The 23,641-nt window shown below is 42.3% G+C and overlaps 1 protein-coding gene across 1 annotated transcript; it reads left to right on the top strand.

Annotated features, from left to right (window-relative positions):
- Positions 1-517: 517 nt before the first annotated feature.
- On the top strand, positions 518-22,820 carry LOC117516768 (neuronal acetylcholine receptor subunit alpha-10-like). Its single transcript, XM_034177621.1, has 6 exons — positions 518-678; positions 10,786-10,931; positions 11,407-11,561; positions 19,214-19,460; positions 20,536-20,821; positions 21,789-22,820. Exons 1-6 carry the CDS (start codon positions 624-626, stop codon positions 22,502-22,504), a joined length of 1,605 nt encoding a protein of 534 aa, XP_034033512.1. The 5' UTR covers positions 518-623; the 3' UTR covers positions 22,505-22,820.
- Positions 22,821-23,641: the final 821 nt, after the last annotated feature.

Genomic DNA, 23,641 nt, shown 5'->3' with positions numbered 1-23,641 from the left:
CCTTTTATTTCAACTAATAATTTGTAGGAGAAATCGGAGCAACTTTAACTTTGACCCCTGTACAAACTGAAACTGACCTTTGTCACCATTCTTGCTGTTTTTACCTCATAACTCCAGAACATTCCATCATAGATTGTCCAAACTATACCTTTCTGGAATCATTATGATCAGACAAATAATGTGGTGTAGTTTTCAATATGATTGAAAGATTTTTACATTTTGACCTCTGTGTAATAGTTCATTGACCCCTAGCTGGCTACAGCTGCCACCCTGTGATGGTTATCAGACATTTTTGTGTAGGTCATGATACACTGAGGCTGGATTCTAAGTGTCGTTTCATCACCTTATGTGGTACCAATTAGGTCAAAATTGATGACTGGCTCATAGACTAAGAGAAGCTCTGTGACCCGCAGACTTTAATTCACCCTAGTGAATGCCTCTCTCTCTCTCCCTCCCCTCCCTCCCTCCCCCTCCCTCTCTCCTCTCCCCCTCTCCCCCCCCCCCCCCCCCCCCTCTCTCTCTCTCCCCCCTCTCTCTCTCTCAGTTCTTCACACAGAGGCTGTCTGATTTCTTTGTGATCACACCTCATCACTCCTCTGATCGATATCGGTCATCGGTTCAGGATGAAGCTGATCCGCGGACGCTCCCTTACGTTTCTTCTCCTCCTCTTCATTCCAGGTAAAAATACAAACCTGGATCCAGTTTTTCATCATCAGACTGCTTCTTAAACACTTGAAGTGAAAATTAATGTTGTGAAGTTTGTCTTTTCTATTTTTCTGAATTACAGATTATCTTCATGGATTATAATGTAGATTATTTACTGGGTGATATTTTTCCAGAATCCATCGTTCTTGTTGCAGCTGTGATTCGGAGGTTTGAGATGATTAAAGTTCAAGCTGATCCAGGATCAGCAGCAGCATTTCTTTGTATGGTTGTTTGTATGTCAACAGCACAACTGTAATGTTTTCTTTTAAATCTATATTTCATTATTTCCACCGTCTGATGGAGGCATGTGGAGGTTCTGCGCTTGCACTCATTTCTCGTCTCTGTGGACACAAACAGAAAAACCGCTTCCGATCATTCAGCGGAAATTTGTGGAAAATTTGTTCCTGGTCCATCGAAGAGCAAATTTCAGCCACAATCCAATTGTGGCCGAAAATGTTGTTGCATTCTTTGCTTTAGCAGCAGAGCGTCAGCGTGGTTTTCTGTTCTACTGACTGACCTGAGGTCAGTAACCTGACGGTCATGTTAGCTACAAGCTACAGAGGCAGAGCAGGAGTTTAGCAGCGGCGAGACAACGGTCGCCATGACACCAGCTAGGCAGGGCCAGAATAGATGAAAAGGCTATTTTATGCAAATGCTGAATGACACGACACCAGTCAATCAGAATCAAAAGGCAGCATGACATCAGCTGGCTGCTCCGACAAGATGGCGGAAATGCTCCAAAACAGCTTATTTTTGTGTAAATCTAACACGTTTGGCTTTTTTTTCCATATATTTTGTAAAAGTTGATGCTAAATAAACACTTCTAAATCTATAAACACTGTTTTTGTAATCAGATAAAACTTCTAAAGTGATTTACAGACATCTTACAGATGTTAGCATGCTAACTTAGGGGTGTTGGCATGCTAACTTACGCACGTTAGCGTGCTAATTTATGGATGCCAGCGTGCTAGCTTACGGATGATAGTGTGCCAATTTACATATATTGGCATGCTAACTTATGGATGATAGTGTGCTAATTTACGGATGTTAACGTGCTAACTTACGGATGTTAATGTGCTAATTTACAGATGTTAGCATGCTAACTTACATATGCTATGGTGCTAACTTATGGATGTTAGCATGCTAATTTACTGATGTTAGTGTGCTAACTTACGGATGTTAGCATCCCAACTTGGACTGAAACTAGTTAAGCGAACTTTGGTTCTGTTAAGAAGTTGAGCACGGACTAAAAATTCAGTGACAGTGTCAGGTTTCCTGTAATCTATCATTAAACATTGTGCACATGAACACCAAGTAACCACAACCTGGCCACGCCCTGGCAATGCCCATCCAGCCACAAACGCCGCCATTTCCTTCTAAATTTGTGGCTTCTTATCGCTGTGCATCTCCAGTAACTGCTGGAGTGATGGTTCCATCACTGAAGCTCCAAATATGTTATGTGTTGGGTGTAATTCCACCAAACTACCAGATGGTGGCTCCAAACACATGGACACTGAATAGCAACCATCCTGTAGTCTTCATATAACCAGTACATCAGCTGGCTGGCGTGATGGCTCAGAGGTTAGTGTGCTTGTTTCTGGAGCAGAAAGTTTCTGGTTCAAGACCATCCCTCTGCCCATTCTCCATGTAATGTGGAGCTGCACCAGGAAAGGCTTTCAAATCAGATGTGCAAATGCAAATCAGTTGTGAAATGTGCCGCCATGGTTACCAACCCTGAGTTGGGTAGGATTACTTTGAAATGTAATCCGTTACTGAATGCAAAATACAATACAATCAGAATACTTTTGGATTACTTACCAAGTAATCCAAATTCCTCTGTTTGAGAGTCCAGACTGTCTTGGTCTGTAGGCCTGTGATCCTTATGTTTTCCACTGAATGTTGCTGAAAATGCTGTAAAAATGTGTTTGGGCTTTTATGTTGTTTCTGATGTGGTATTTGTGTTATGTGAGTCTCATTCTAATTGTATTTCCAGTTTCCCCCACATACTGTGTTCCACATTCTCCACACAGGATCATGTAGACAGTTTTTGGTGTTAAGATCCCGGATAGGTCTAATTTTGAAGTCCTGCTTGTTGCTCTTGCATTTCACCCACGTCAAGGGGTGGAATTGCTGGTCCTGAGTTCTGTGACTTGTGGGTTGTAATGTGGTCAGTCTGCTTTTCACCAGTAGGTCCTGAAGGTTACGATTTCTCCTGTATGCTGAAGTAGGTAAATTGTGCACTTGAGAATTTTTTCAAAATTCGCCTTGATGTTCCTGTTTAAATGGACACTGGCCCATGAGAATGTGCTGACCAATGGGATGATTTTCCCTTGGTCATCCCTTGTGTTGCCGGGTGTGGTAATGTTTTGAGGGATTGTCTCAAAAAGGAGTGTGAGTACCCCCTGGATTTTAAGGCCTGAAACAATATCCTTGTGGTCTCCCAGAAATCTGCTGGTGTAGAGCAGATTTTATGGAACCCTAGTAACTGTGATTTGATGAGTCCTCTGTATGTGTGTCTTGGATGGAAGCTTGTTTTGTACCACAGGGCGTGTGTTTCCATCTCTTTGAAGTATACCTTGGTCTGTAGGTTGTGTGTATTTTGGAAGTCTGGGCCAGTGAAAATGATGGTGTCCACGAAATTCACCTGTGTCATCAATACTGTGCTTTATGTTTATGGAGGCCTGGTGTGCATTAAGGTGATCTGCAAATTTTTCGAAATCCTGTTTTGAGTGTGTCCATACCCCCCAGATATCATCCAGAAATCTGAAATCTGTGTGTGGTTTGAGTGGGGCAGAAGCCAAGGCTGAATTTTCCCAACTTACCATGTAGATATTTGCATAAGAGGGAGTACATTTCTTTCCCATGTCTATCCCTTTGATCGGAAGGTAGAATTTTGAGTCAAATTCAAAGTCATTGTTAAAATGATTTCCTGTAATTACCTCCGCCAAGGAGGTTATGTTTTCGGTCGCGTTTGTTTGTTTGTTAGTTTGTCTGTCTGTCAGAGGATAACTCAAAAAGTTTTGAACGGATTTTGATGAAATTTTGTGGAGTGGTTAGAAATGACAAGAGGAATAAGTGATTACATTTTAGTGGTGATCCGGATCACGATCCGGATCCCGATGCTAATGCGTTAGCATGTCTATGGCATTTTCAATGTTAAAAGTTAGCATTAAGCAGTTGCAGCTGTCATCACGTTCGGGTGCATTTGTTTTCAAATTGTAATATTTCTTAAATTTATTACCTCCGCCAAGGAGGTTATGTTTTCGGTCGCGTTTGTTTGTTTGTCTGTCTGTTTGTCAGCAGGATAACTCAAAACTTTTGAACGGATTTTGATGAAATTTTGTGGAGTGGTTGGAAATGACAAGAGGAACAAGTGATTAAATTTTAGTGGTGATCCGGATCCAGGAATTTTTTAAAGGATTCTTCACCATTGCGGGATAGGGGGAATTTTGACATTCTAGTTTCTAACTCCACAAAACAAGGCAGAAAGGCCTTGAAAAAAATTAGGGTGTAACACAGTCAAATGTTCTGTCAAACAACAAAGTTTGGTGATGATCGGATCCGGATTCTGGATCTGGTGATCCAGAATATGCAAAAATATAGGGAAAATAGAAAATGTGTCAGTGTGAGGTGAAAAATGAAGCTAGAGATGCACAACTAACACCAAATTGTAGCTGAATCTGTACTGATTCAGTAAGGTGTCATCAGATTTGATGTAGCTTCAAATGTTATGGAGCTAGATCCAGAAGAAAACCGCCATTACCGAAAAATCGTTTTTATACAATAACTTTTGAACTAATAAAGACATAAAAGTGATTCCAAGTTCTAGTGGTATGTTTTCATGGTCAAGGATGTCAAATATAAAGGAAAGAAAAGTGTATGTATCATAGTTTTGGTTGTAACACGGAATTGTTGAATAGATTGTAATTTTTTTCAAATTGTAATATTTCTTAAATTTATTTTTGTTTATATATTAATAATCTAATGATTATTATATACAATTTTAGAGAAAGAGACAAAAAGAAATAGATCACTGTGCCAAGGAGGGAATCTCTTTAGGGTCAGTGACCCTATGGCCTTGTTTAGATAAGTGTTTCATAAATGTTAAAAAATTCATATATTTGCAGTTTAGTTGAATAATAAATTGAATTTTGTCTCTTGTTTTTGTCTATAAGCACATGCAATATCAATATAAATGCTCAGATGACAGTAGCTTCTGGGAAACGTGCAAGTTGCAATAAACTGTGATGCCAAGCACTAAGGATACATGCTATCCAGTCACAGCAGATGAAACTTTTTTTTTACTACTGAGCAAACATCGTTTGACTTTTTTAGGTTCAATGATTCCATGGCGTGTAGATGTTACGGCGTCAGTGACCCCATCGCTTTGGCGGAGGTTTGCACTCTCTGAGTGCTTCTATTTTTAGGATGTGTTTGTCCGGGTGTTTTGGACATGGGTATTTGGACCTCCATACCCGCTTTTATATCAGTGTTTGTGTATAAACTATCTACGTCCATTGTGAACAAAAAGGCTCCTGTAGGAACATGCAGGTTCTTAACCTTTGATAGAAAGTTACATGTGTCCTTCAGATAACTCAGGTGTTTTGATGATATTGGATTGAGATGATGTTCCAGATATTCTGCAGTTCTGTAGGTCTCACTGCTGCAGTCAGAGATAACTGGTCTTCCTGGAGGAATCTCATGTGGTTTTCTGCAAACCTCCGGCTTTTTATGTATCTTTGGGAGGAGAACCTTCTGGCTCTCGAGTTTATGGTTAGGGGTTATGGTTATTGTTCGGGTTAGGGGTTAGGCTTATGGTTATTGTTCGGGTTAGGCTTATGGCTATTGTTCGGGTTAGGGGTTTTGGTTATGGTTAATAGCAAAATAAAAAAATAAATCATGAAAATGTGACTCATTTCATGACAGAAGCACCAAATAAAGTGTGAGACTCGGCCAGTTCGTCCCACCGCGTATCTGAAGTAAACTGGCAGGAAATGTGGTGATTTAGTCATTGTTTGACCACAGTTATATTTTTATACATGGTAAAGTTTTGGGATTTGATATCTTGCTTGAATTTATGTCATATAGTTGAGGTTTGTTTTCACAGTCATTTTAGACACGTTACTATGAAAACATGGTTTATTTTAAATTGAATGTCATAAAAACTTAAGGCTGAAGAGGGGACAACTTTTCCAGGTCAAGTCCTGATTGGCTAAAAGCAGTCAGGTGTGATTGGAGCAGGTTCGGAGGCGACAGCTAATGGAACTGGTTCTTGCACTGAATAAGGGTTCTAACTCCACCAGACTGACTCCGTCATGTGTCGCTGACATTCCGTCAGTTTGAGTTGTTGCCAAATGCGCTGATAAATTCCCCCTTTAATTAACCTGGAATCTCCTCTGGATTTATGCTCTAATCAGGAATGGGCAGGTCAGATAATTCCTTTAAATCCCGTCATAATGAGGACAACGACTTTAGCTGCTGTTGGAGTGTAAAGTTTGGCCTTTTTTCTCCCTTTGGTCATCAAGAATTAAAGTCAGCGTCCCGTTTGTTCTGTGAGATACATTTAACAAATAAACCCACGTAGTCTGTATTTAAAACCGGGAAACTATTGAGTTTTAGCAAAACATGTAAAAATGCACTAAATAATGAATAATCCATGTAAGTACCACCGACTGCGATTAATCTGTTTTATTTTTTCCACAGAATAAGAAAACGTTGTGTGAAAATTTAAGCTAATAAAATGTGTTATTCATCGTATCATTAGAATGTCTTTACATTACTAAGACTCTAAAAGAGTCACGTGAGATTTTTTCCTACATTTAGTTGTAACACAGGAGGTTTAATGCTGGTCTTCTGGAGCGAGACTTTGAGAAACACTTTAACTGGATTAACTTCCTGCTACGTTTGGCTAATGCGGGAGGCGGCGGCCTAACGATTTCCATGTTGGACCGTCGCCCCCCGTCGTTCACTCCCTGTAGCAAGTTGAGTTCCCCATCATGTAACGACAATATTCTGCTTTAAAGACAGCGTGTCTGGACGGGACACTGGCGATCAGGGTTTGTTCTCAAAGTCGTGAGAGGATGTTGATGAAATTTGGTGAGTAGATGCACAGCGTTCTAGAACGAGACAGACTTTCTTCTGAATTTGATCCAGGATCCAGATTATTTAATTTTTTGGGAACGTGTGGCCTTGGTGAAGGCCTGCACTCATCGAGTGCCTTCTAGTTAAGTGCTGCAGGTCCTGAAGTGTTTCCAAACAGCTGCTTGAGGGGTTTTACTTTTCGTTTATGTTGTAGGTCTTTTCTGGACATGTTGTTTATTTAACCCAGCTTTTAGCGGCTTGTCTGAAGCACATTTATGGTACTTAATGAGGTCCTGGTCCAGATTTTCCCACCAAGAAAACATCATAATGTCCCAATGAATGATGATCATGTTTTATTTACAACACACTTCCATGAGATACAGGGACTCCGTCGCACCCGTAACCATATAAGTCGAGGGGCAGGGGCTTTGAACACACATCCTTCTGAAGAGACTCCGAGCCACGGGCACACTGACAGGCAGCCGTGGAATGAAGATCTGTGCCAGAGAAGCTTCGTGTAAGGTCATAAAGTAAAGGCCTGTTGGCCGTCACTTCTTAACCACCACCTACCGAAAACCTCACGGCGCTGTTCGAGTCAAAGAAGCTGCAAAGCATTGTGGGGCTTCAGGATGGAGTGATCAGTGATCATTTAAACTGAACTCATTTGGGGTTTTTCCAGCAGCAGAATGAACAAAAATCAGATAATCAGCTCAGGTGAAGTTTGAACGTATCACTGGTGCTACATTGGCTTCGCGGTGGCAGGAAGTCCTGCCCCTGTTAGCGCCGCTGTTTCACGTTGATGCTGCTGACTGTGGCGCTATGACGGTAAAACTCTGGCTTAGGGAGAGTTGCTGTGGTGATCATTCTCCACACATGGCCGACCTGTGAGCCAAGTTCGGTCAGTTTGAGTCAAAGAGCCTCAGAGATATTGTGTCAAATCTACGGATCCCAGACGGGATCATTAAACTCTCACATCTCAAAAAAAACAAAAAAATAAATAAAAAAAAATCAACTTTTTAAACAACAATTAAAGAATCTGAGCTTTGAGAAATTTGTGGAAAAACTCCAAAATGCTGTTGCATCATTCCAATGAATAAATAAATAATTCCTGTACTCCTGTAAGATTACAGCGCCCCCTTTCTTCATTTATGTGATTCTGCTGTAACACCCTTTGCAACTGTTTTCTACACTCAATATGTGATTACTGTTTAATAATAAATTTTCAAAATTGGTTATTAATTTTTCATAGACACTTGTGGTAAAGGCTTACCCCCCCTCCCCCAAGGCCTTTAACTGGAGTAAGCAGTTATAGAAAATGAATGAGTGACTTGTAGCCTGTAGCTGAAATTATGATGTTGTTAATTAACCGAAAGGTTAATAGTTTGATTCCTGTCACACTCACTGACCTCAAATTATTCTTTGACAAGATAAAATATGAATATTTTAGAGTCAGGAAGGGCAAAATAAACAAACAAACATTCAAATTTTTGATTTGGATCCAACAAAAACAATATTTCTTTTCAGACACGCTGCCATTTCTGCTCAAGTCTTGTAGTGTTTTGCACTGCACGACCACCATACCTCCCTCCGATTTACTGCTGTCAAACTGATTAAAGGTAAAAATAAACAATCACTGACATGCTTTGCACAAAAAAGGAAGCAAGTAAACGCTGGTCAGTTCAGTGACCTTCAGATAACAGAAAAAAATATTACAAAGGAAAACTTTACAGCATCGTTTGTACAAACATGGAAGTTCAGCTGTTAACGGGAGACACACAACCATAAATCAGAGTGTGTTTGTCCAGAAAGCAAAAGCCCGCTGATGTTTGACTCTCAGCACGGCTGCTTTCCCATAAATCTGTTCTAATCCTTTTGGGAAAGCAGCACACAAAGAAACATTCCAACGCGAGGTTTCCTCAAGTTTGATTTCTGTGTTTGTCTGATTGTAAAAGGAGCCTCTGAAAGATGACGACAATAAGACCAAACCTGAACTGAGAACAGGACAGGCTAGAACACACACTCAGACTTTGTTCTGATGTTCTTGTTCTGTGATTGTTTTCCTGCCCTTCGGCTGGTTTTTGTCGCTGTTTTCCCGTTCTTTGGCCTGTTGTGTGATTGTTTTCCCATCCTTTGGCTTGTTTTTGTCACTGTATTCCCTGCCCTTTAGCTTGATTTTGATGCTGTTCTCCCACCCTTTGGCCTGTTATTGTTGTGCGATTGTTTTCCTGTCCTTTAGCTTGATTTTGTCATTGTTTCCCTGCCCTTTGGCTTGTTTTTGTCATTGTTTTCCCGTCCTTTGGCCTTTGTTGTTGTGCGATTGTTTTCCTGCCCTTTGGCTTGTTTTTGTTTGTTTTCCCACCCTTTGGCCTGTTGTTGTTGTGTGATTGTTTTCCTGTCCTTTAGCTTGATTTTGTCACTGTTTTCCTGCCCTTTGGCTTGTTTTTGTCATTGTTTTCCTGTCCTTTGGCCTTTGTTGTTGTGCGATTGTTTTCTTGCCCTTTGGCCTTTGTTGTTGTCACTGATTTCCCATCCTTTGGTTTGTTGATGTTGGGTGATTGCTTTCCTGCCCCTCAGCTTGATTTTGTCGCTGTTTTCCCACCCTTTGGCCTGTTGTTTTGGGATTGTTTTCCCACCCTTTAGCTTGATTTTGTCGCTGTTTTCCCGCCCTTTGGTTTGTTGTTGTTGTACAGTTGTTTTCCTGCCCTTTGGCTTGTTGTTGTTGGTATATGATTGTTTTCCCACCCTTTTGCCTGTTGTTGGTGTGCAATTGCTTTCCCACCCTTTGGCCTGTTGTTGGTGTGCAATTGCTTTCCCACCCTTTGGCCTGTTGTACGACTGTTTTCCCGCCCTTTGGCTTGTTTTTGTGATTGTTTTCCTGCCCTTGTGCTTGTTTTCCCACCCTTTAGCTTGATTTTGTTGCTGTTTTCCCACCCTTTGGTTTGTTTTTCTTATTGTTTCCCCCCCTTTAGCTTGATTTTGTTGCTGTTTTCCCACCCTTTGGTCTGTTGTTATACTATTATTTTCCCGCCCTTTGGCTTGTTTTTCCTCATTGTTTTCCCACCCTTTGGTCTGTTGTTGTTCCCTGCCTTTGGCTTGTTGTTGTTGGTGCGCAATTGTTTTCCTATCTTCTGGTTTGTTTTTGTCACTGTTTTCACACCCTTTTGTTTGTTTTTGTTATTGTTTTTGCACCCTTGGGTCTGTTGTTGTTATTGTAAGAGTTTTCCTGCCTGTTGGCTTGTTTTTGTTATTGTTTTCCCGCCCTTGGATCTGTTCTTATTGTGAGAGTTTGCCCGCCTGTTGGTTCGTTTTTGTCATTGTTGTTCTGCCCTTTGGCCTGTTGTTATTGCGATTGTTTTCCCACCCTTTGGTCCTATAAGCTTTTTGCTAAAGCTTATAGTTAGGGCTGGATCAGGTGACCCTGAACCATCCCTTAGTTATGCTGCTATAGACGTAGACTGCTGGGGGGTTCCCATGATGCACTGTTTCTTTCTCTTTTTGCTCTGTATGCACCACTCTGCATTTAATCATTAGTGATCGATCTCTGCTCCCCTCCACAGCATGTCTTTTTCCTGGTTCTCTCCCTCAGCCCCAACCAGTCCCAGCAGAAGACTGCCCCTCCCTGAGCCTGGTTCTGCTGGAGGTTTCTTCCTGTTAAAAGGGAGTTTTTCCTTCCCACTGTAGCCAAGTGCTTGCTCACAGGGGGTCGTTTTGACCGTTGGGGTTTTACATAATTATTGTATGGCCTTGCCTTACAATATAAAGTGCCTTGGGGCAACTGTTTGTTGTGATTTGGCGCTATATAAAAAAATTGATTGATTGGTTTGTTTTTGTTGTCTGATTGTTTTCCTGCCCTCTAGCTTGTTTTTGTTAGCATCCAAGTTAAATTTGGAAAATAGAAGCTAGAAAGTTAGCATGTATGCTAGTTGTACCGGTTGTGCTAAAACATCCAAATGTTCCCTGTGGTTTTGTGTGTAATTTGATTGTATCTGTACCATTCAGTATGCTGGGCCGCTCACGGCCGCTACGCTCAGAAGTTACTAAAGGATTTGTTCTCAAAATACACCAATGCTTTGCGGCCTGTGGAGGACACCGAACACATCATCAACGTGACGCTACAGATCACGCTGTCGCAGATCATCGACATGGTAAACACTCATCACACTGTAGCTTTCATGCACAAATTCTTTGTCAAAGACTTTGTGGATATTAGACAGTAAAACATTACATGACAGTCTGTTATTTTATAGTTTTAAAGATTCCTGTGAGCGTTTCAGGAACTTCTTTTTGTGTTCTTAGTACTTCCATTGTGTGTTTCTTCCAAAGTGTTTCTGAGTTTTTGTGCGCCGATACGTTATCAGATTTAACTGTTACGTGTGTGTGTTCTCTGGTTGTGAGCCCCGCCCACTGCTTTCAAGATGTTTTTGATGCAACTTCCTGTTTCTTGTGTTTTCTGCATTTGATCGTATTGTCTTAATTTGGAGGTGCTGCTGCTCCTCTGCAAACACAAACTAGGACAAATCTTCATTTAGAGTTACAAACAAAAACACACATAGAAAAAATTTCTCTGAAGAAAAAAAATCAGCTTCTCAAAGAAGATCATTTTTTGTGTCCTTTCATCAGGACGAGCGGAATCAGATCCTGACCACGTACCTGTGGATCCGTCAGGTGTGGATGGACGCCTACCTCACCTGGAAGAAGGAGGATTACGACGGCCTGGATAACATCCGGATCCCCAGCAGCTACGTCTGGAGACCTGATATTGTCCTGTACAACAGGTAGGTGTGGCCTTCTACAGGGACCAACTTCCTGCTGACTAACTTGCCCAACTGGAGCACTTCCTGCTGATATGGATGATAATCTCTTGAATGTCACAGAACTGCTGATTTTAAGAACTGATGGGTAACTTCCATTAAACCATGCAGGTCTGGTCTGGAAGCAGGTCCTGCTGTAAAGCGCCACACTGCAGAACTGCCTTGGGTCTTGGATGGGAAACATCTGGTCCATCCCCACCTCCTAAAAGCAGCAGTCTGTCTGCCTCTTGTACTCAGGACATTTGTAGGCAAAATCTTATTTATCAGGTCATCCTTTAAAATAGCTTCCAGGTTTGGTTAGTAGTTACTTTGGTGTAAGTTACTAATTTTGAAGGGGAAATGTTTAAGAACCATCAAAAAGGGGTTACATACAATGAAATTTGTCCTCTGCATTTAGCCATCCTAATTACAGTTAGACATAATCTAACCACTAGGGGCAGTGTGCAGCCACATTTCAGCACTCGGGGATCAACTCTAGATGTAGAGATGCTGCCTTGGTCAGGGGCATAGAAAGGGGCAGACTCTAAATAAGCATGTTTTTGATTGTGGGAGGAAACCAGAGGAAATCCACACAGACATGGAGAGAACATGCAAACTCCACACAGACAGGCCGGGAATCGATTCTAGGACCTACTTGCTGTGAGGCACCAGTGCTAACCACAAACCACCGTGTCGCTCGGAGAAAACAGGTTGAGGGTAGACGAGGCATTTGTTAGAGAAACTCACCCATAAGTGACTCATCTGCGGTGCAGTGACCCTCAGCCTGTTGACAGCGGAGTTAAAGCACTGAACTCCTTCAAACCTAAACCACATCCCCCCGCAGTCAAGACTGCATGCGTGATCCTGAAAAGTGACCCTGCTGTCGGCTTGCTCATTGCAGCAGCTGTATGAGCTGGATCCTCTTCCCAGGATTTGAGTATCTGTGGTACGAGGGTTCCGTTGGCTGATCCACCAGTCAGCTATAAACCACGACGTCTCAGTCAGATTGCAAAGGTGTTGAAATGGCCAAAGGTGAGTGAAGCCGCAGGGATCTGTGGAAATGGGGCTGCACTTCTCCAGGCAGGTCGAGATGCTGTACTCCTGGGTTAAAATAAGTGCCACACCAGACGAAGCCAACGCTTTACCAGGTCAACTAAAGGGGAATCTGCACGAGCACAGCTAGGAGGACCATATCTCAATATGGATCTCACTTTGTGACATATGTATGGCACAAAATTATGGATTTATGTGGTAAAACAGCAAAAATAGCGACAAAAGCAAATAATTTTTCTACACACATTCATATATATGTAATTTAGTTTTGGTAAAAAAAATAAATGTAATTTATGAGTTGTGCTAAAATGATTTTACACAACAGCTGGCACCATGTTATGCTTCGTTATGACATTATGTGGCAACATAGTGTCGTGTATCAACTGACCTTCTTTGCCCTTTACTTTGCAAATCAAACATTCTGGATAATCAAAGTTTATCCTTAAGTTTTTTTTTAAATTCCTGTTTGCTCAATTAACTATTGGTACCAGTTTTTAATGTCACTGGAGCAACTATTGTATTTGACACCTGCACAAAATATACACCACTAAGTTTTTGCTACATGTTTACTCCACACTTTTTGACTGTAAATGATACACACGAGACCTTTTTGGGATCTTAATGGTAAACAAAAATGAAGTACACTTTTCAGTGTGATATGAGCATTTCAAACTTCTGACCCTGTCCTGAGTCCAGTTACCACTTGGAACATGTTCCTGGGGGCTGTGGTGGTATACTGAGAGGAGGTACTAAGTGCTCTTTCGCCACATTAGGTGGTGCCAGTAGGTCAAACACCCCATAATGACAACATGAAAAAAGTCATCTTTTTAACTTTTGCAAAATTTATTAAAAATAAAAACTAAGAAATCACACGTCCATAAGTATTCACACCCTTTGCTCAATACTTTGTTGATGCACCTTTGGCAGAAATTCCAGCCTCAAGTCTTCTTGACTATGATGCCACAAGCTTGGTGCACCTATCTTTTGGGCAGTTTGGTCCACAGACATTTTCAGATCTCTCCAGAGATCAATCAGATTCAGGTCTGAGCTCTGACTGGACCACTCAAGGACATTCACAGAGTTGTCCTGAAGACACTCCTTTGATATCTTTACTGTGTGTTTAGGGTCACTGTCCTGCTGAAAGATGAACCGTTGCCCCAGTCTGAGGTCAAGAGCGCTTTGGAGCAGGTTTTGAATTTGAACTGAATTTATTAGACACTCATCCATAACAATTTCACTCGTATACAAACAACCAAACTCATAACAGAAAAGTCAAAGATGAAAAGAAATATAAGAAAATAAACAAAATACATGGTGCCTAAAGGCGTAGGCAGAAGCAACACTTAACACCTACACCCCTGTATAAAGTCAAATCAAACCAGGCATACAGTGAGGAAAATAAGTATTTGAACACCCTGCGATTTTGCAAGTTCTCCCACTTAGAAATCATGGAGGGGTCTGAAATTTTCATCTTAGGTGCATGTCCACTGTGAGAGACATAATCTAAAAAAAACAAAAAAAATCCAGAAATCAATGTATGATTTTTTTAAAATAATTTATTTGTATGTTACAGCTGCAAATAAGTATTTGAACACCTGTGAAAATCAATGTTAATATTTGGTACAGTAGCCTTTGTTTGCAATTACAGAGGTCAAACATTTCCTGTAGTTTTTCACCAGGTTTGCACACACTGCAGCAGGGATTTTGGTCCACTCCTCCATACAGATCTTCTCTAGATCTTTCAGATTTGGAGTTTCAGCTCCCTCCAAAGATTTTCTATTGCGTTCAGGTCTGGAGACTGGCCAGGCCACTCCAGGACCTTGAAATGCTTCTTACGGAGCCCCTCCTTAGTTGTCCTGGCTGTGTGTTTGGGGTCATTGTCATGCTGGAAGACCCAGCCATGACCCATCTTCAATACTCTTACTGAGGGAAGGAGGTTGTTTGCCAAAATCTAGCAATACATGACCCCATCCATCCTCCCTTCAATACGGTGCAGTCGTCCTGTCCCCTTTGCAGAAGAGCACCCCCAGAGTATGATGTTTCCACCTCCATGCTTCATGGTTGGGATGGTTTTCTTGGGGTTGTTCTCATCCTCTAAACATGCTAAGTGGAGTTGATTGCAAAAAGCTCTATTCTGGTCTCATCTGACCACATGACCTTCTCCCATGCCTCTTCTGGAATTCAGATGGTCACTGATGAACTTAAACGGGCCTGGACATGTGCTGGCTTGAGCAGGGGGACCTTGCTGCCCTGCAGGATTTTAAACCATGACAGCATCATGTGTTACTAATGTAATCTTTGTGACTGTGGTCCCGGCTCTCTTCAGGTCATTGACCAGGTCCTCCTGTGGAATTCTGAGCTTTCTCAGAATCATTCTTACCCCACAAAGTGAGATCTTGCATGGAATCCCAGACCGAGGGAGATTGACAATCATCTTGTGTTTCTTCCACTTTCTAATAAATAATCATAACAGTTGTTGTCTTCTACCAAGCTGCTTGCCTGTAGTCCTGTAGTCCATACCAGCCTTGTACAGGTCTACAGTTTTGTTCCTGGTGTCCTTAGACAGCTCTTTGGTCTTGGCTATGGTGGACAGGTTGGCGTGTGATTGATTGTGTGAACAGGTGTCTTTTATACAGGTAACAAGTTCAAACAGGTGCAATTAATACAAGTAAAGAGTGCAGAATAAGAGGGCTTCTTAAAGAAAAATTAACAGGTCTGTGAGAGACAGAATTCTTGTTGGTTGGTAGGTGATCAAATACTTATTTGCAGCAGTAACATACAAATAAATTAAAAAAAATCATCACACATTGAGCAGGGGTGGTGGCCAAGTGGTTAATGCGCTTGGTTTTAGTTCGGAAAGTTCTGGGTTCAAATCCCACCCCTGCCACATTTCTCCATGTAATGTGGAGTTGCGTCAGGAAGGGCATCCGGCGTAAAACCTGTGCCAAATCAACATGCAGATCCACCTTGGATTTGCTGTGGCGACCCCAAGTGCAAACAAGGGAGCAGCCGAAGGGACTTACTTACATTGTGATTACTGGATTGTTTTTTTTAGATTACGTCTCTCACAGTGGACATGCACCTAAGATGAAAATGTCAGACCCCTCCATGATTTCTAAGTGAGAGAATTTGCAAAACTGCAGGGTGTTCAAATACTTATTTTCCTCACTGTATGTGCCTGATCATAGACGTTTGTATCCAAACACAATCTGAACAACAGCAGCACATAGCTACAGATAAAAGAAGTCAAATATTTCTCCAGACAGCTCCTAAAACAAACACACACACAACACAAAGGTTCAACAACATCTACATATAACACAACTCAACCACATTCATCTAATACATATCTAGAAAATACCATTTCTTTGTATAAATATTTGAACCGGTTGATATCTGGACATCGCTTAAGTTTCTCCAGTAAATTATTCCACTTTTTTGGGCCACAAATGGAGACACAGAAGCACCTCCTAGTCGTTCGAGTGCCAGCAATTTTAAAATAAAACAAACCCCTTAAATTATACTTTCCTTCTCCCTGCTTAAAATATTCTTGAATTCTGAAGGTAATTGTTTATTTTTCGCTTTATGCATCAACTGAACAGTCTTAAATGAAATCATATAAAGTTTTAATATCTTTGATTTAATAAACAATGGATTGGTATGATCCCAAAACCCCGACTTGTGAACAGTGGCGGCGCCAAGGGGGGCTTAAGCCCACCCAATAATGAGCCAAGCCTCCCTCAGCCCCCCCCAATAATTCTGCCAATAATGTAAATAGCGACTGACATATTTGTGGATCTCAACTGCAGTTTTGCGCTGAGAATGTTTCAATATTGTGTAACTGAGCAAAGTGATGAATGTGTGTTTGGTGATCCACCAATGCTGAATCACCCTTAAACAGAATTTTCAGTTTTGCAAATAAACATTTATTTGTAAAAATCCACACACAAGTTACAAATCAGAAATTTGTTTGTGGATCACAAAGCATGTGTACAAATCACAGGATATTTGTAAATCACCCTCTGTGCATTTGCAAGTATTAATGAGACAAATTTAACTCCATACTCCAAAAACTTCACTTCACTTATCTTTATTTATACCTTTGTGCAGGTTTACTGAATTTGCAATCATTCTAAGTAATGTGTGTGTGCATTGATACCACATTTTAGAGGTGCACAGGTGACTAAAACATATACCTTGGTATTTATAAAGCAATTTACAATATATTGTTCATGTCAACAACATTTTGCGGAGCCCCTCCAACTTTTACCCCAGCCCCCTCAGTCCCCCCAACAAAATTTCCTGGCACCGCCAGTGATTGTGAATTATTCTTAATGCTCTTTTGAAGGATGAATAATGATTGTAATGTAGTTTTATAGTTAACCCAAACTTCAGCACAGTAAGTCAAGTAAGGTGCAATCAGTGCACAATACAAAGTATGTAGTGATTTACCATTTAGAATGTACTTTGCCTTATTTAATACTGCAATACATTTAGAAACTTTCTTTTGGATATGTTGAATAGGCGCTTTCCAGTTAATTCTGTCATCAATAATCACACTGAACAACTTAGTCTCCTTTACACAATCTATATTTACTCCAAGTATATTTAACTGTATTTGTACATCCTGTTTATAATTTCCAAACATCATTTTAGTTTCAGACCTATTTAATGACAATTTGTTCATGTCAAACCATCTCTTCAACTTTATCATTTCAGTTCTCAAATCAAACAATAATTTCTGCAAATTCTCTCCAGAACAAAACAGGTTTGTGTCATCAGCAAAGAGAGCTGCTTTAAACACATTGGAAACTTTACATAAATCATTAATATATAAAATAAATATGGTCCCAGCACAGAGCCCTGGGGAACTCCACAAACGATGTCCAGATATGCAGAACAGCAGTCCTCGATTTTAACAAACTGCTTCCGGTTTGGCAGATAACTTTTAATCATTCAGGATGTCTCTGTACATTGCTGCATTCATTTTTCCCTCAATTCTGACTAGTCTCCCAGTTGCTGCTGCTGAAAAACATCCCCACAGCATGATGCTGTCACCACCATGCTTCACTGTAGGGTTGGTGCCTGGTTTCCTCCAAACATGACACCAAAGTTCAATCTTTGTCTCATCAGACCAGAGAATTTTGTTTCTCCTGGTCTGACAGTCCTTCAGGTGCCTTTTATGAAACTCCAGGTGGGCTGCCATGTGCCTTTTACTAAGGAGTGGCTTCTGTCTGGCCACTCTACCATACAGGCCTGATTGGTGGATTGCTGCGGAGATGGTTGTCCTTCAGGAATGCTGGAGCTGGACGCCTGGGAAGAGTTTATGGAGTCATGAGGTCAAAGGTGTGTGGTGATGTCTTTGTAGGAGAGCAACAGTCCAAGTCAGGGTCCTGGTGCTTCTTGTCTTACTGTATGGTTGTGAGACTTGCAGTCTAACTAGTGACCTAAGGTGAGGACTGGATGTCTTTGATCCCAGGTCCATAAACAGTGACCCACAGAGGAGAGAAATCTTCAGGTGAAGGTTCACTGAGGTCAAACCAATAATCAGACATGTCTCACATCAAGTCTTCATGTCTCAGTCAGGAGATTTGTCCTCACAAACTGACATACTGTTTTCCATTTTGTCATGTAGTAACTAAAATAGTCCACTGTGTGGTGCCATTGCCTTACTGCTGTGCTGAATGTAGCAGCTGTAGTTGTTGCATTCAGGCTTCTGTGGTTTTCAGTTTTCAAGCGTGGATATGTGAGTGTCAGTGAAGATGGACACGTGCACGCTCACAGCATCACACTGATGGATACAGTGCATCCAGAAAGGATTCAGAGCTTCACTTTTTCCACATTTTGTTGTTACAGCCTTATTCCAAAATGGATTTCATCCATTGGCACGCGAGGTCACATCTTTGTGACTGTGAAACCAGAAACCACGTTTCTGCTGATTAAAGGACAATCATTGGTTAACACTTTGCTCTGTTCAGCGAATAAAGTCATTTGCAAAAGCATCAACACGCAACAGGTCACAGGTGCTTTTATACCTTCGTAACATGGTGGCACAGTGCAGTGTCTACTGTTTAAATATCAGTCACAGTCATAACACGTGAACGTGGACGGATGAATCAGGTGTCAGTCAGATGTTTGTGATGTCATAAAGTGAGAACAAGTCAAGGAGAGAATTAAAAAGAAGCATTATCACAAAGTTAAAGAATGTAAAGAAATTTGAAAGCTAATTTTGATCAAAATAAATCAACGCGTCTCGACTCAGGAACCATTTTTCTACCAACATGGGTGATCACATGACCTCTGACCTCCCCTGTCGGTTGGTGTGAGTAAGAACTTAAATTAAAAACTAAACTTTACAGGAGGAAACCAGAATGGGTCTGGATCCAGTGGTACTTGCTGTTTGAAGAGGAAGCCACTGTTTGGATGTGAAACTTAACTGTATATGTGTTTGTCTTCCTGATTCCACCATCCTTGTAGCTCCTGAGTGAACATGAACCTGGACTTTTGACAAATTCCACACTGAATGTTTTCTGTTTTCAACCGGTTTGGTTTCTGTCTTATTTCATAATGTCCATCCAAAACAGTGCCAATGACGCGTTCTCCAGCTCCATGGAGACTAACGTGGTGCTCCGTAATGACGGACAGGTCATGTGGGACCAACCAGCCATCACGAAAAGCTCCTGCTCCGTGGACGTGGCGTTCTTTCCATTCGATGTGCAGCAGTGCCACTTCACCTTCGGCTCGTGGACTCACAACGGAAACCAGATGGATCTGTTCAACGCCTTGGACAGCGCCGACCTGGCCGACTTTGTTCCTAATGTGGAGTGGGAGGTGAGCTCTGACCTCATTCATGTGTCAAAGCTGAAGGCAGCAACCAGCAAATGGGGCCTGACAGGATGGAGTTGTGTCAGATTTCATGATTTTGCCAGTTATAGCTTGTGCACAGAATTCATTCAGCGGGTTACGTGGTTAGCACCGGGTCCTGCTGTGAGCTACAGTCTGGTCTGCTGGACATGAAGCAGCATCACTGAGGCAGGTGTGGATTGTGGAGCTCAAGGACTTGAGGTTTGAACATACGTTCTTTTGCTTTTCCAACCCTGATTTAGAGTTCAAATGGGCAAATCTCCAGTCAAGAGCCTGCGTCTTAAACCTTTTGACAATCACATCTTCTAAGACACACACCAATCAGCCATAACGTTGTGACCACCTGTCTAATATTGTCTAGGTTCCTCTTTTGCAACCAAAACAGTTGCTGTGATTTCTGGCAACAAGAGATTAGCAGAAGATCCTCCTGTTGGTTTGGACCACATTAGCCTCTTCTCCTCATGAGCCTTGGCCACCCATGACCCTGTACTGGTCCACCAGTTTTCTTTTCTTGGACCACTTTTGACAGATACTGACCACTCGAGACCCAGAAGATGACAGTTTAGGAGAAGCTTTGGCACCAGTTGTCTCGCCACCATAATTTGGCCTTTGTCAAAGTCACTCAGATCTTTATGCATTCCCTTTTTTTCCTGCTTCCTCCAGCTGACGTCAGGAGCTCAGTATCTCAATCAGATCGACTTATTAAATGAAGTCAAAATTCTCCAAAATTATGAATGTTTTATCATCAAATTTTGTTCCATGAGATGGTCCAACCTAGACTCAGGCTGAGAGCTCCTATGTCAGGGTGGGTATGAAGGGCAAAGATGGCCCAGGTTTTCCTGGGGACGAGCTCACCAATAATACTACCTCCTTAGGTGATCGGTTTCCAGGAGAACCTGCCTGATCTTGGCCCTTTGTGACACTGTTTGCCTCTTGTTTCGTGTGATCCTTCGCCCTCAGTGTGCACCGTTGCTTCCATTCAAGACCTGATCTGTAGCTGGAGCAAAAAATCTGAACCTAAATAAAGCCATTTTCTTAACAGGTTCTTGGCATGCCAGCCAAGAAGAATGTAATCCTGTACGGCTGTTGTTCTGATCCGTACCCAGACATTACCTTCACCCTGCACTTGAAGAGGCGTGCTTCCTTTTACATCTTCAACCTCATCATCCCCTGCATGATGATCTCCTTTCTGGCTCCACTGGGCTTCTACCTGCCGGCAGACTCCGGTGAGAAAGTGTCACTGGGTGTCACAGTGCTGCTGGCTCTCACTGTGTTCCAGCTGCTGGTGGCGGAGAGCATGCCGCCCTCTGAGAGCGTCCCGCTGATTGGTGAGTGGATGCAAACGCCACATCAGAGTCAGAGCAAAGTAAGTCCTGACTTGACTGAAGTCCAAAATGTCCCTGAGGACCACTGGGCTGATGCTGCAGCATGAAGCAGATGAGAGTCACAAGTCCACCAGTCTGTCACAGGTTTATGCCCCAGCATAGACTAGTGCCTATTTAGAGATGGGTGGACTGGGACACTGCAGGTGAAGTGTTTTGTCCATGTGGTCACACCTGGAATTGAATCCCGGTCTACAGGTTGGTAGTCCTGTACCACAGAGCCACCTGCTCTACCCAGGGGTGGAGAGCTGCCATCTGCTGCTAAGAAGCACTCAGTTGTAAAATAAAGCTGGACTAACGATGTGTATCGATCTAACGAGCCGGGTTTGATTCTCAGTCACGTGACCTGTCTGCATCCTTGGACAAGACACAATCTACATTGTCTCAGTCCACCCAGCTGTCAGAGACTCTCATCTGCTTTACGCTACAGAATCTGAAGATAAGCACCAACAGGCCTGAGGGCCTTCACATGACTTACTTCCAGACTTACTCCAGCAGGTGATTTCACTGATGAACTCATCCCACCTGTTCAAAGTGATGTTCATCAGTGAAATCACCTGCTGAAGTCAGTGGCTGCAAAGAAAACCTGCACCCTCTCGGCCCTTTTTGGAATAGTTTGGACACCACTGTTCTACTCCAACAACACTGACCCAAAACTAGTGCTGCTGTCAGTAACTCCATAAACAAACGCACCACTACAGAGGAAAACCAGACCCTTGGTCAGGCCAAAAACGGACATCTACGACAGTGAAGGCTTTTAAGCTCTCTAAGACTTTGTTATTGTGATGCCGCTTTCACACTGTTAATCTATAACGTTACTGAGATGTTGTCACCAATCGGACTGAGACTGAAGTTGTGTTTGACCTCTAGGGGAAATTTTTTTTTTAAGTATTCCAATTTCTCTTCTCAACAGGGAAGTACTACATCGCCACCATGACAATGGTTACTGCTTCAACAGCACTCACCATCTTCGTGATGAACTTCCATCACTGTGGTCCGGAGGCTCGTCCTGTACCAGGATGGGTCCGATGCTTAATCCTCAACTACCTCGCTCGCATCTGCTTTGTCTATGAGGTTGGTGAGAACTGCCTCGGAGGGGTATCCGCCAGGAAACATTCTCAGTCAAAGGAGGAGTGTGAGGTGACCCCTGCTGACAGCAGCAACCCCAGAGGAGCGAACTGTGCCGTGAATGGAGAGGCGTGGGTCAGGAAGGAGAACGACACGGAGGCAAAGGCAGGGTGGGATTTCTCCAACCAGGCAGAGTGTAAAGGTGATATATTTGTGAGCATCGACCATTCTAAAGAGGACGGAGCTGCTGGAGCAGAGGGGTCACACAGCAGAAGTGGAGGAGGTGCATACAGGGAGGAGCAGGAAGGTGGAGGTGCAGTAGGACAGGGCTGCGCTGAGGAGAAGAGCGAGGAGGAGGTGGTAAGGAGGGGCCACTGCATTTGCCAGGGAATGTGTTGGAATGTGAAGCATATTGCAAATTCTTACCAGGACCAGAAAGTCACACAGCTCCGCATCGGTGAATGGCGGAAGGTCGCCAAGGTCATCAATCGCTTCTTCATGTGGCTGTTCTTCATCATGTTCTTCTTTATGAGCATCCTCATCATGGGAAAAGCTATCTGAGTGAGCTCAGGCTCCTCAGCATCACGAGAGAGAAGCAGTGGGATGTTACAATAAGAGAATTTAAGTTTGTCTGTCTGAAATAAGCCAACTGTTTAAATAGTATCTAAATCCACATGAGATTCACAGACTTCAGGCAGCATTTTAGTGTTTGTGTCACTCATTCAGCTAAACAGATGTTTGACTTCAGTCCAAAGCAAGTCAACTTCTTTTTTGATCAGATGTTTTGATACATATCCACCTGGTATCTTTATTTTAACATCTACTGGATGAAGAACCCAACTCCCGTCTCCCGACTCTCTAGAGGCTTTGATCAGACTGTCAGAGTGTACGTCTGATTCAAAACTGATCCCAGATTCTATACAGCAAGTGACCAGATCTGATTCTTGTGTCCACGTGACACAAACAAATGCAGGACACATCATTTGTTTTTGGTATGACATTTATTCTACACTCTGAATGCTGTGACTGTTTTGGATGTGATTTTACAGGTTAATTTGGGCTTTTGCGTTATGACCATGCACCCCCTCCCCCCCAGTGTCACTTGGCTGTGAGCGTGGGGAGAGACACCACAGCTCTCACCATGTAAAGGTCACAAAGGGAAGCTTTATGTGGTGTGAAAAGTCACAGACATAACAAAACAGACACCAAATCCAACCAAATCGTATTTGCAAAAATCTGGTTTGAATCACATTTCAAACCACTTATGAATGAGACTTGAAACCATTTTTTTTTTTTTTTTTTTTTTTAAATGAATTACATGTTAAATTTGACTGCTCAGACTTTCATTCATTCATTTTCTATATCCACTTACCCCAGTCAAGGGTCATGTGGGGGCTGGAGCCCATCCCACCCTGTCCAGGGTGTACCACGCAATACGCCCTATGACTGCTGGGATAGGCTCCAACATGCCCCCCCCCCCCCCCCATAAACCTTAGTCTTAATTGGAGTAAGCAGGTACAGAAAAAGGATGGATGGATGGATAGATATGCACAGAAATCAGATTTTTACTGTCGGTTTGAGCAGGGCCAGAATGTCGCCTCTATTGATGCCCATCAGAGACGTCCAGGTCAACAGTAGATGACATCATCCTTTAAAAAAAGCTCCATCTTCCACAGCTTTCAACGCTGTCCTTTCATC

Source organism: Thalassophryne amazonica, chromosome 9, assembly GCF_902500255.1.
Source record: "Thalassophryne amazonica chromosome 9, fThaAma1.1, whole genome shotgun sequence".
Lineage (NCBI taxonomy): Eukaryota > Metazoa > Chordata > Actinopteri > Batrachoidiformes > Batrachoididae > Thalassophryne > Thalassophryne amazonica.
This window is presented reverse-complemented; position numbering and strand designations above follow the sequence as displayed.

Bases quoted from the DNA above. Each gene is read 5' to 3' on its own strand.
- LOC117516768 (XM_034177621.1), top strand. From the start codon at position 624: ATGAAGCTGATCCGCGGACGCTCCCTTACGTTTCTTCTCCTCCTCTTC. The intron at 679-10,785 runs GTAAAAATACAA...TGTACCATTCAG, and splicing joins TCTCCTCCTCTTCATTCCAG to TATGCTGGGCCGCTCACGGC. The intron at 19,461-20,535 runs GTGAGCTCTGAC...TTTTCTTAACAG, and splicing joins TTCCTAATGTGGAGTGGGAG to GTTCTTGGCATGCCAGCCAA.